Source organism: Taudactylus pleione, unplaced genomic scaffold (genome assembly GCF_031769625.1).
Source record: "Taudactylus pleione unplaced genomic scaffold, aTauple2 ptg001314l, whole genome shotgun sequence".
Lineage (NCBI taxonomy): Eukaryota > Metazoa > Chordata > Amphibia > Anura > Myobatrachidae > Taudactylus > Taudactylus pleione.
Genome location: NW_028285714.1, coordinates 4,204,020 through 4,217,751, shown reverse-complemented (window position 1 = coordinate 4,217,751; position 13,732 = coordinate 4,204,020). Strand labels below are relative to the sequence as shown.

General features: G+C 41.9%; 1 protein-coding gene across 1 annotated transcript in view; it reads left to right on the top strand.

Annotated features, from left to right (window-relative positions):
- The window catches only part of CDHR1 (cadherin related family member 1), a 205,878-nt gene that overhangs the window by 44,473 nt on the left and 147,673 nt on the right, over nucleotides 1-13,732 (top strand). The window contains exons 3-4 of the mRNA XM_088463117.1: nucleotides 8,022-8,167; nucleotides 11,483-11,533. Coding sequence (XP_088319243.1) covers nucleotides 8,022-8,167; nucleotides 11,483-11,533 — 197 coding nt within the window. The remainder of the gene's footprint in view (nucleotides 1-8,021; nucleotides 8,168-11,482; nucleotides 11,534-13,732) is intronic.

Genomic DNA, 13,732 nt, shown 5'->3' with positions numbered 1-13,732 from the left:
ACTACTGGGGCACTGTATAAGGGGCACTACTGGGGGCACTGTATAAGGTCCACTGTATAGAGAGACCACTACTGGGGTACTGAATAAGGGGAACTTATGGAGGAATTGCATAAGAGGGACCACTATTGGGGGCACTGCATAGGGGGGACCAATACTGGGGGCATTGCATAAGGGTCACAATTGGGGCACTGTATAAGGGGGCACTACTGGGTGCACTGCATAGGAGGACCACTACTGGGGACACTGCATATGGGGCACTGTATAAGGGGCACTGCAAAAGGGGGCCACTACTGGGGGCACTTCAAAGGGGGACCACTACTGGGGGCACTGCATAGAGGGGAACACTACTGGGGGCACTGTATAAGGGACACTAATGGGGGCACTGTAAAAGGGGCACTACTGTGGGCACTGTAAAAAGGGCACTACTGGGGGCACTGTAAAAGGGGCCCTACTGGGGGAACTGTAAAAGGGGCACTACTGTGGGAACTGTATAAGGGGCACTACTGGGGGCACTGTATAAGGGGCACTACTGGGGGCACTGTATAAGGAGCACTACTCAGGCACTTTTACATGGGGTTCTGAATAAGGGGCACTGCTACTGTGTACATTGCATCAGGAGCACTACTAAAGTGGGCATTGCAAGATGGGCACTACTACAGGGGGTATTAAGGCCCTTCATTTTTCAGTAGCCATGCCCCCTTGTTATACATAGCCATGCCCACTTTTCGTCAGTCACACACAGGGGGGGAAGGATCCATTTTTCATTTTGCCCTGGGCTCCAAATACCCTAGTTACACCACTGCTTTGCATCTACCTTTTGGAACTGTGTAGACAGCTGTACATTGTTTCTGTCATCAGTCTGTACATTTTTTAGACTAAATTGTCTTTGCACTGTCACAGTATATATTAAAAAGAAAAGAGTATCAATGCTAAATATACTATTATTTGTTTGTTTGTGTTATTTTTCTTTGGTCAGGGAAGTAATGCCAGGTTTTATTGGATTTATTTGGAATGTTAATTGTATACATTATTTCTATAATGGTTATAGGTGAAGATGATTACATTATTGAATTGTTTGGATTCCACCCTCTTCCCATTTCTTATCCAGACCCTGGGAGCAAGTTGCTGTTGTGTTTGTTTTTATTTGTTTCTTTGCCAACACCTCCCCACCTTATATATATATATATATATATATATATATATATATATTGTGTGTGCTCATCACCTTTGTTTTTAATCCTTTCCCCCTCCCTCTTAATCCATTTCATACCATGATTTATAATGTTATTTTTTGGGAGGAGAGGTGATAACTGTTTCAAATACTGTACATCAGAATTTCTAACTTTTTGCTGTTCTCAAGTTCACTATTCTCCTAATCTTAAACTACTGTACAAACTGTACCATTATAATGCATATGGAGCCCCAATACCTTTTGGCTACCATTTCTTGTGGAAACTGAGGAGTATTAGGCCCTTTGTGATACTTCAATGTCTAGACTTTTTTCTGGAATGGAAAAATTCTCTGATTTAACTGTTAAAGTATACAAGTTGCATTGTTACAATAAAACTAAATGTGTACACAGAAAACTATAACACACTATAACTATTCAGAGATTGAAAAAAAGGCATGGTCTTGCAAGCTACAGTATGGTATTGTAATATACCCTGCCTGTCAAACCCACACAATCTTGGCAAAGCCCAAAAGTGGTGCATGATGGAATTGTCCTTGGGCCTTTTCACCTACAGTATATTAAAAAGGACCTGCACAGTTTAACAAACCAAGCTCTTCAGCAACTTTGGCTGAAGGGCTTGGTTTGTTTGGGCCCCCACAATACAAGCTACCAATGGACTTAAGGTGGCTAACAGCAATGTTAATAATCTTTATGCTAGGAAGATGTCATTATCATCCTCATCCTCCTTACCCTCATGAGTGCTAAGATCATCACACAATTTTAGCTCATCCCCACTGGAATCCACTGTTACAGAAGTCTCTGTACTTTCTTGCATTAGGTGGCAAAGGTCTTTCTCATAGAATGTGTAGTTTATTTTTATGAACATGAGTTTTTACACATTTTAAAGGAAGTAGCCTCCTGCACCAATCACTCACAAGATTCCTGGCTGTGCTAAACAAACTTTCTAAATACATACTGGAGGGTGAGTATCTTAAGTACACCAAAACTAGTTTGTACAAGAGGCTAAAAACTGCCTTTTTTTCTCTCCCAGTATTCAAAAGTACTGTATGACATTCTAATTTATACATTGTCATAAAAATAACCCTCCTTCATTCTATTAATGCTTAGTATATCAGATTGAACCATGGTAGAGGAGTTAATAATTTTCCAAATTTGTTTAAGCCTGGTCAGATGTCAAAATGGTGTTTCACTTTGATGCACCAAGTTAACTCATCATTCACACCCTCAGAGCATCGCTTAAAAAAGGTAACATTTTTCCTGACAGAAGCATTAGCAGGAGAAACTGAAGCAGGAGATATCGAATTAAGTGCCATTTGAGCTAACAACTTGCTGGTAAGGAGCTCTTTGCATTTCTTAAATTCTGTGTCAGTTGGTAGAAAGACATTATATACAACTTAAACCTGGAATCAAGCATGGTTTCCAAAATGTAGTGATCCAATTGCAAGATCTTGACAACTCTTTGTCCTGGTGAAGCAAATAAAGAACTTTATTTACAAGTCCAACATATTTAGCAGAATCACTTTGTTTCATCTCCTCCTTTAGTTTATCTAGCTGCTTTTTCAGTAGATTTATTAAGGGAATAACCTGACTCAAGCTGGCAGTGTCTGAACTCACTTCATTAGTTACTATTTCAAATGGTTCAAGTACCTGTAAAACAGAGAATATTCTCCAGTGTGCTGTACTAAGGTACATTCACCCTCTTCTCCCTATGTCATGGCTTGTTGTGTAGGTTTGGATGGATTGTTGCTGTTCCTTCGCTAAAGCATAAAAAGAGGGGAATTACATCTGGTCACTACCTCTTGCTTCAGTTGGTGGCTTAGCAAGCTGAACTGTTCTTGCATATGCTGCTGTCTTCTACATATGGTTGCTGAAATCCAAAAATGTCCATAAATCTTTTGGGTCATAGACAGTCACTACTGCAAACCCTTTACATTTAAAAAAAAATCTGAAACATCAAGTTTGTGTGGTGGGAAAAAAATGGGATGTGTTCAAATTCACCAAGTTATAATGCTCTCACAATGTTACTTGCATTATCAGAAATAACAAATCCTGAGGAGAGTCCTAGCAGGGTAACAGGTTAAATCATTTTGGTATGATATCCCTGAGTTTTTCTAACAGATTGACACTGGTATGCCTCTGAGTGAAGCCTATGAAACATAAAGTAGCCTGTCTGTGTATACGCTGGCATTGTGTTTTAGATACTGCTGCTGCTGAAGGTGATACACTCACCCAGTGGGCTACCACAGTCATGTAATCTTTAGTAGGCCAGTACCACTTGATGACTATTTTTTAAGTTCCCCATACAAATGAGGAATTGCTGTTCTGGTGAAATTTAATTAATGGAATTTGGTAGAAGGAACTCAGGACCTCAATTAACTGTCATGTATAGATGGCGGATATTGGACGCACATCTAATGCTAACATAGCAGTCATGGCTTTAGTGATACACTGTGCAACTGGATGGCAGCTTTCATACTTGCTTCCTCTTGCAAAGGATTGTTTCACAGTCAATTGTTTTAAACTGATCTTCATTGGTCCCCTTCTGGAATGAAGATTTACTCCAAGTAGCAGCCCTAGCATGCAAAGATTCTTCTTTGGAATCCTGGATAGGGGAGGAGTCAGCTTTCACAAATTGGTATCAGGACAACCTCCAATCATTAATTAGTGTCATGACATCGCGCCCCAGCCTACGCTCAGATACATGAAGCTGATGCAGGTGGGTGGTTGTGATGTGGGTTTTACTAAAGCTGGCACCATGAAGAGTATTACAATAGCACTCTTGCATTCGCCAGACACTTAAATTCACAATTATTAAACAAATGTAGCATGGGCCTCTCCAGGCACATGAATTCATTAGCACACAGAGGGAATGCTGATAAAGTTTTAGGATTTAGTGATAAATTATCTCCAGGGTTAAATTATAAGGAAACACAGGTGAATAAACATAACATACAGTTATAAATGCACAAAATGATTTAAAGTTAAAGAAAATAATAGAGTAATCATAAATTATCTTATGCTGAATCTTAGGGGATTTGCATGGAGGGAGACCCTCTTAGCAGCCGGTGTGTCCGTGCACTGGACTTGCACAATGGCCACCTAGGGTGAGATCAAATATTACTCCCATGAAGCTTTTTTATCTTCAGAGACTAGATAGCACTCGGCACCTTGTTTTGATTAGTTGCTGCAACCCAGTTTTGACATACTGTACACATTCATAGCAAACAGACATTCCTGAAATATATCTTTTAGGGGAATTATAATAATACACACACTTTACCCAGGCACACAAAATATATGCAGTCATGACACATGGCTTTGATGAATTGCCATAATCCATGGCGATGGTCACAAGGAGATTGATGATTAAGGTGTTGGTTTTGGAGATTGCATGTGCTGGGATCTATCTATGCTGCTTCTAGCTGATGCTGAACTGCTTGTTATTATTTTTTTTATATGATTTTAGTGATTTTCCCAAATAATTTGCCTGAACTGTGCTGCAAATGACATAACAAGAAGGAGGTTCCTACATGGTTAACCTCCCTACCTCTACTTAATTTAGCTTCATAAACAGTGCAGATTGCTTGGCATATGTTAGGATTTGGGTAAAAATAACTCCACATGAAAGAATTGTCTTTTTTGGTCTTATGCCCGGGCATGACAATGGCCTTATTCTTATCATGGGGAAGAACTGCTGCCACTGGTGTCTGACTTACTTTTACACAAATAGCATGTACAATAGTGTCAGATGCACAAAAATCTACCTCATCCTATTGCACTTCCACAGTAGCATCCTCAATTTCTAAGTAACCATCTTTACTTTTACTGCTGCTCATCACCATAATTGCAGAAGGTGTTTAAATGGTGAAGTGAGGCTTCTCTAATAGTATAGTGTCAGAAATGTCAGATTCACACACAGCACTCGTGGACACAATGATTCTCAAGAATTTTGTGAAGTTTGTGAACACAAAATTTGTTCTTCAGCCTTACTTTTGCTTTGGTGAACTGGTTTGCCTTTTTGTGACACATTTATATGTAAAATAAGAAGGTGTTGCATGTGAAGTTTCAGAAGATATCTTACTGTGTATCGCCCTGGCTTCTGCAATAGATATTTTACTGCATGAAACAGCAGTAATAGGACAACTGCTCACAAAGGAAGGCCATGGCCTAAACCTTTCCTTACCACTGTGGGTGGTGTATGGAATGTTGGCAAGTTTACATTTTTTGGCAGTATATTTTCCATTTTTTAAGCGTGATGTTTTGTTTAACATTGTGAAATTGATAAAATGATATGACCGTGCTCAAATTAGAAGCAGCTAATTTAATAAGATCAATATGGTGTAATTGGTGAATAAGCACTAATAATTTATTCTAAAGTTTATGTGTGGATTGAATAGTATAATGTTTGGGAGATAAAAAAGTCAAAAATAAAAGTGAGTAAAATCAATAAAAAATATAATAAAAAATATAAAAATAAGTTAAAGTAAACCAATCAGTCACAGTAAAACAAAGATAAGAATAGGATTAAAATAAAATAAAATTGTAAAATAAATAATGAAAACAACACTGTGGTGAGCTAAAAAATAAAAGAAGCAAATCAAAACACTATCGCTGATGGTACCTGAAAAGTAAATGATGGAATAACAGTATTTAATATTTATAGCTCTCTTTGAGTACAGTTTGTTAACTTTGTTAAATAGTGTTAATTTTAAGGTGCCCTTTCTTAAACTTTATGTCCCCTGGACCACCTTTAGTAGATGTTAAAGTACAATCATGATTGCTGGCAGCAGCCGCAGAACTAGTACTGGGTTGCTGCTCCTGTTCTTCTATCGACTGATCCATATTGACTCACATTACTCCTAGTATAAAGGTTGCACCCTAATGACATTATATTTTTTAATACACAAGTTTTATTAATTTAATATTTGATAATAGTGCCTGAACACACATCATTGTGCCTCACAGTACCCACTAGTAATGGTGGCACAGTACTAACAGTATATTTTTAACACACATGTTTACTCCTTTAAATTTTTTATATCAGTGCCTGCACACACAACACACTGCCTCACAGCACTCCTATGCCACTTTTTTTTTATTACACAGTGACCCTTTTAGTTAAAGGACTGGAGACAGAACTCCAGTCCTAATGGCATGGAGTGATGCAGCCCAGTTCCAAACCCTCTCTCTCCAGTCTTTTGTGTAAAATGGCATCCAATCATGAGAGAGGGACTTTAATATGCAATCCAAAATAGGCAAGATGACATTTTGGCAGTGTAGTGCAGCTCATACAGGGACAGAAAAGATTGCAGGTGCTGTCTGTACTAATGAATTAAGTTGATTGGAAGGCATTCCCTTTAAATATTACATCTTCCAGCTAGCAGACATCCTTCTGAAGAAATTCTCAAATGAGAATGAAACGCTTTTTGGGTGTCCATGGAGTAAAGTCTACACTCCTGACCTGCAATTATCCTCGTGGAAGCTCACAGGGACCATAATTGAATCATCCCAAACCTGTATTTATACAAGGGAGATGGAACTCTGTGCCATGGCCGTTGGTGCTCCGGAGTTGTTTGCTCGGACGGAGTGCCTCCGTTGAGCTCATTTACCATCATGAATGGGGGTTTGGCATTTGCCACTTGCTGCTCTGCCAGGAGAGCCGCTACATATCCAGCAGCAATTCTCCTACGTATACCAGTGCAGAGCCGAGACCAGGCACTACATGAAAGAGTATCCACATCATGTGATCAGTTCCCCTGCGCACATTGCCTGGTTCTAAAACACTAAAGCGGGCCACGGAAGGGCTTATTAAGTCTTGTCTCAGTGTATACATTGATATATTACACAGGCCATAGAGATATGAGCTGGATTGGTTGGCTATTGATTTGTTGGGACTGTTTGTGGACGAGCAGCAGAACTTTTCAGTATCTCATAAGTACAAGTTATCTGGAGTACAACTAAGGATATATTACAAGATGTTCTAAATCTGATAAAACATATTCACAGAAGTGATACATTGTCATATGCATTTGCTACATTTTAAAATTTGTTCTTTCAAACACAGACTGATACTAAAGAAACAGCACAAATTGCATAAGATCGGAGCATACAGCTGGTGCTGCATATATACCAATCTGGATGAGACTGTGGATTGTGTACCTGAGATTTTTACTTATTATACTTTACGTGTCTGTTTCTAAGAGTATTTATGTGTACAGACCATACATGTGAATAGGATGTCTATTTATTGTAGATCTGTGCTATTAATGTCATTTGGTACCTGTATATTTATTTATGCAGTACAATAAATAGTGTTTTTACACATTTATATTGTTGTGTGTCTCTTGGGTCCAGGATAGGCACTTCGGTGCTATCCTTTTATAACAGATTCAAGCAGGCAAGATGACATTTTGCCTGATTTTGGGATCTGAACATGGCAGAAAGACCCAACCCCCAACTTGGTTCAACTCAGAACCCCTTGGTTCAGGTGTGTTTGGTTTCTATGGAAACTGAACCACACATCTCTAATGCTGATGCTGGATCACATGCTTACAAGAAGCATATGATCATATATTAATATAAATATATATATATATATATATATATATATATATATATATATATGTAATATTTGCTTAGGAAAAATTTCTGGGATTACATGACATGAATATGATTATCATTATTTTATTTTCAGTTTATAGTACAAATAATGTTTAGCATTTATTGCACTTTAATGTTCTCTCTCTCTTTCCCTTTCATAAGCTTTTATTTAAATGCAATCTGCATGGCTTTGCTGGTAATACAATGTATTTATTTTTTTTCTTTAAAGGTAGCTACATCTATACATTAAATGGCAGTGATCCAGAAGGATATCCCGTAACATATGGCCTAACCTTTGAACCTGGATCAAAATGCTATTTTTCTGCTGACCCAGTTCATGGAAATGTTACATTAATTGAAGAGCTAGACAGAGAGGTAATTTTCTAAGATATAACATTTCACAAAGAATAAATGAGGCCTTGAACAGTGACCCAAAGCAGAATATAACATTTTCCAATAACAATTGCTGCAAAGCAGGTGTTTTTTACCACATGATCCATAGCACTATGAAGCCCTTAGGGCCAGAACATGATATTTACTATATACTGTAGTAATTTAGGCAGGATTAATATTTGGGACCATATTTCCAATCATCTGCACAATTGTACCAACAACAGTATGCCCCAGTGTCCTACATGGGTCATGTAGAGCCCATCAGAGAATGCAGGTGCCCAAGTTTAAGGTGTATGGACAGCCTCCAAAGGGGGAATGGCCACCTACTAAAGAGAGACTTATCAATCCATTAGAAAGGACATGCCCCATTATATAGGAGAGGACAGGGGTGTTTCAGGAACACCCACTTGATTGGTAGAAGTGCTAATATGTAGCTTCCATAGAAACAAAGGAAGCACTCACGTTCATCCATGATCCTGTTTCACCAATTTACTGACCTCTAGAGGAGGGGGTGGGGCCTACTGTGGATTTCCCCTGTATACTTTTGGGCCAATCCAACCCTGGTGTCCCCTCAAACCCATTCCGTTACTTTTCAAAGACCTCTCACTTCACAGCACACAAATTATTGATCATTGAGCACCCTTTTTGTCAAATTATTTAAAATAACCTACTTTTTGTCACTTTATAAGGCCCCATTGTCAGATATTTAATGTTGATACCTCCCAATACAATGTAACCTGGTAATACAACAAGTGTAGTGGGCAACTTTGCATGGTCACAAGTTCACAATAAGACAAGTCAGATACTCTGGGTAATCTCAGGCTTTAGGCTGATTTCTGTTTTCCCTTGCCATTAAAACTGCTCAGATTTTGCTCTATAAACTCCAACATCTTCATTATACATGGAAGCAATGATTTTGTATATACAATGTAAGTAATAAGTACATGCATATTATTATTTACTTCCAAATCTACAATTAGAAAGGTAAGAGAAAATTGCATCAATTATACAGAACATCCAGTACTTGCTTACAAATAGGCAGCCTGATTTTGGCGCACAGAATTTTGAAATATGAGTTACTATCTGCAAGCAAAATGTTAATATGTGCTCTCTCATTCTAAACACTATTATGACATTACAAATATGTAGCACTGTTTTTATTCAAATATGGTCTTTTTGCCTGGACCACCTTCAATCAAATACTTCTCTTATTATCAATGAAGTAGTCAGTTGCACCCATTAATTAATAAGAGAAGAATTTGAATTAGTGTGGTCCAGGCAAAAAGACCAGTGCTTAAAGTGTGCTGGTATGAAACACAATGTCATACCGGCACTTCACTTTGGCACCCGGTGCAGGAACAATCACTGTCCTTGCTCCGTCTGTTTAAATTTGGTGGCAGGCATGCCAATCAGGAGTGACTGGCAGCATTTTTAATTTGGTGCCGGTCAAAAGCCAATCATATCTCGCGGACCAGCATCCAAGCAGTGGTGGCCACGTGGGCTCCCCTTATTGGCTGCAGGTCTGGCACCAATTCAAAATGCCACCTGGGACCCTGAGAGAAATGGAGAACTGTGGTGAAGAGAGGCATGGCATTTGGGGAGGCAAGTTGAGTGCTGCAGTGAGGTGAGGTCAATGGAGGGGAGTGGAGTGGTGGGTGCTGTAATGATAGGAGATTAGGAGAGGTGAGTGCTACAGTGAGGTCAGTGCTCCAGGAAGGGGAGGAGAGGTGAGTGCTGCAATTAGGGAGGGAAGGTGTGAGGAGAGGTTAGTGCTGCAGTGAGGGAGGGGTGGTGTGAGGAGAGGTTAGTGCTGCAGTGAGGGAGGTGTGTGGAGAGGTGAGTGATGCAGTGTGGAAAGGTGAGTGCTGCAGTGAGGTGAGGTATGAGGAGAGATTAGTGCTACAGTGAGGGGAGTAGAGGTGTGAGGAAATGTGAGTGCTGCAGTGAGGTGAGGTGTGAGGAGAGGTTAGTGCTACAGTGAGGGGAGTAGAGGTGTGAGGAGAGGTTAGTGCTGCAAGAAGGTGAGGTGCTGCAGTGAGGTGAGGTGTGAGGAGAGGTTAGTGCTACAGTGAGGTGAGGTGTGAGGAGAGGTTAGTGCTACAGTGAGGGGAGTAGAGGTGTGAGGAGAGGTTAGTGCTACAGTGAGGGGAGTAGAGGTGTGAGGAGAGGTGAGTGCTGCAGTGAGGTGAGGTGTGAGGAGAGGTGAGTGCTGCAGTGAGGTGAGGTGTGAGGAGAGGTGAGTGCTGCAGTGAGGTGAGGTGTGAGGAGAGGTTAGTGCTACAGTGAGGGGAGTAGAGGTGTGAGGAGAGGTTAGTGCTGCAGTGAGGTGAGGTTAGTGCTGCAGTGAGGTGAGGTGTGAGGAGAGGTTAGTGGTACAGTGAGGGGAGTAGAGGTGTGAGGAGAGGTGAGTGCTGCAGTGAGGTGAGGTGTGAGGAGAGGTGAGTGCTGCAGTGAGGTGAGGTGTGAGGAGAGGTGAGTGCTGCAGTGAGGTGAGGTGTGAGGAGAGGTGAGTGCTGCAGTGAGGTGAGGTGTGAGGAGAGGTTAGTGCTACAGTGAGGGGAGTAGAGGTGTGAGGAGAGGTTAGTGCTGCAGTGAGGTGAGGTTAGTGCTGCAGTGAGGTGAGGTGTGAGAAGTTAGTGGTACAGTGAGGGGAGTAGAGGTGTGAGGAGAGGAGAATGCTGCTGTGAGATGTTAGGTGAGTGCTTCGATGAGGAGAGGTGAGGGGAGGTGTGCGAATAGGAGCACAGCTGTGAAGGGAGGGGAGGAAAGGAGTGCTGCAGTGAGGTGAGAGGAGCAGAGAGGAAGGAAAGAAGACCTCCCAAAAAAACAAAGAAGGAACAGCAGGCCATGTAAGAAGAGGAGGTGCCTCTGTCCAGGACAGGCCAGCAATTGAAGCAAGAAGCTGAGGACTGGAGAGTGCTGCAGTGATGAAAAGGAAAAGAGCTAAATGAAGCTCCCCACAGAAGCCTCTCTCAGCATCATGGTAGGCAGCTTTTGCCACCTTCACTTTTTTAACACTCCATAGATCACCAGGGTTTTAGGGCACTAGGTCCATGGGTGCTGTCAGGCCTGCTGTGCTTGTTAGAGGCCATACCCCTAGTAAGTGACTCTGGGCACTTCAAAATTTCAACTTCGACCACTGTATTGATGTATAAAGATACATAAATATTAATTGTTTCTGAAGGAGGTTGCCATTGTTACCAATGTTTGGTACACATTTGGTTACTCTCTTTTATTGTTATTAGTTTGTGTATTAATCATCTATTTCAATATTTACATATTTTGTTTTATTTACAGAAACAGGATGAGATTGAGGCAGTTGTCAGCATATCAGATGGACTAAACAAGGTGAATGAATATAGGGAGATATAATTAATATTTAGGCTAGTAGAGACAAAACTTTTTTAATTTCATATTTTCCTTAAAATGCATACTGCCATGTTGTCAGGGGTGCAGCTAGGGAGAGCGGGATGGGTACGGGAGGGGAGCGCATTTCAGTGTGGAATGTCGCTGGATAGCAGCAGAGGGATCAGTGAAGGGTGATAGTCAGTCATCACCAGCCCTGCCATCAGAAATTGTTTGGCCCAGGAATTACAAAACAGGCAGCCTTCCCCCTTATGTGTTTCTGCAAATCTGGCCCTGCAATGTCTCTCCAGCTCCAACCAGCACCATTCTGTATCCCCAGCCATCACCCCTTCTGTTTTCTTAGCCAGCCCCATCTGTCTCCCCAGAAAGTCCCTATTCTGATTCTCCAGTTAAATCCCCTTTATATCACAAGACAGCGCCTCTTCTGTATTTCCAACCAGCCCCCATTCTGTCTCCCAAGCCAGCCCCCTACTGTGCTTACTGTGAGCCCCATTTTATGCCACCAGCCAGCCCCTCTTCTGTGTCTCCAGCCAGCCCCAGCATGTGTGTCTCCAGTCATCCCCAGCTTGAGTATCTCCAGCCAGCCCTAGCTGGCAGCTGCTCCTCTTAATCTTGCAGCTCCTCTCAGTGGCATGGCATGATGTCATCACGTTATTAAAGAAACATTATTGCCAGGTCTGTACTTGCCCTTGTCACCGAGCCTGTAGAATAAGCCTGACACTTGTGGGAACAAGGAGCTGTGGGCCCAACATGCTATTGAGCTACCGGTGGCCCTGGGCAGTAGATGGGTCCTCCTTTCAGTCTGGGTCAAGGACTCCAGTCCTGGCAGCCCCCACCCCCTGATGGCAGCCCTGATCATCACCTTCAGATCAGTGGCATGTCTGGTAAATACAGATGTGTCCTTCAGTTATACCAAACAACTACTTTCAGTGCACTAGTTCCCGTGTGACTCACGTTCCCACTGAGTCTTTGTCACAAATATAAAATAACTGGAAGTGTCAGAATGGCATACACAGACCACTGGGGTGTGTGACATTTGTACACTAGTGCGTGACTGAGTCTGAATCTGTGTATAAAGGGCTCAGATTCAAACAGCTTTAGCTTTTCCTCACACCAAGTTCCATTGTGCAACTTTTTAAATGTGTAAAACCAATTTCTGTGCAGTTAGTCGCAGCTTGGCATCTCTAGTACACTATGATCAGATTTTCTCTGTGTCTGCCATGAAACTAAGAAGCAGAATACTAAGAAATTTCAGTTTGCTACTCTTCTTGGAGTGTCTCAGTCACATCGGGTGTCTCGCACCATATGGTGTAAAGATACCCAGTGAATGAGGATGCATCTGTATGCTCAGTGTGTTTGTCTGCTGACACTCTGGCTGTGCAGTGTGCAGGGAGGCATGTGATGGGAGTGTTGCGGGTGTGTCAGTGAAAGTGGCTGCATTTCCAAATGCATAGCCACAGCCAAAGAGGTTATGCTAAGGCGGAGAAACTGCACCTGCCATAGGGCTGCTGCAAGTGTTGATGGTGTTCTGATGTTGGTGTGTCAAGACTCACTGGTGGTGTTACAGACCAGGATAAGGCTGAAATGAGCATTTGCTTATTATCACAGCCACTACTCCTGCAACAAATGCAAGAGTGGAAACAGCAGCGTCTACCTCTGAATCAAGCCCAATGTCTTCATGTGAGTCAGCTGACTCTAGACTCTAACCCTACAATAGAAATGGGTCATAACTGTGCTGAATAATATAGAACAGTCTCCTACAAGATACAACAAAACATGTCCTGTTATCATAACAATAATTTAGTAGATAGATTGTTCAGCAGATAATGTTACAAGGGCTGTAATGGTTTCAAAGCTTTAGTAGGTGTCACGACCAGGGTCTCTCGGCATGGTAGTCGACGGGTAATACCTGTGAGGATGCTATGGCGAGGGGCGTCTGGCAGTGGCGGTGGTGCCTGGCAAAGAGCATTGGCTGTGCGTGGTTCTGTGGGGGCATACTGTCACTCTGGTCTGGTTAGGCCTGGTGGTGCTTCCGTTCCGTTCTGGCATGGGCGCCGCCATCTTGCCTCCGGACATGTGACCTAGTTGCCCTATCCTGGTGTGTCACATGCTCCTCTCTGACCAGTCACGGCTGAGCACTGGGGATTGCCAGTGCAACGTGTTTCTCTGCGAGAGCTGAGA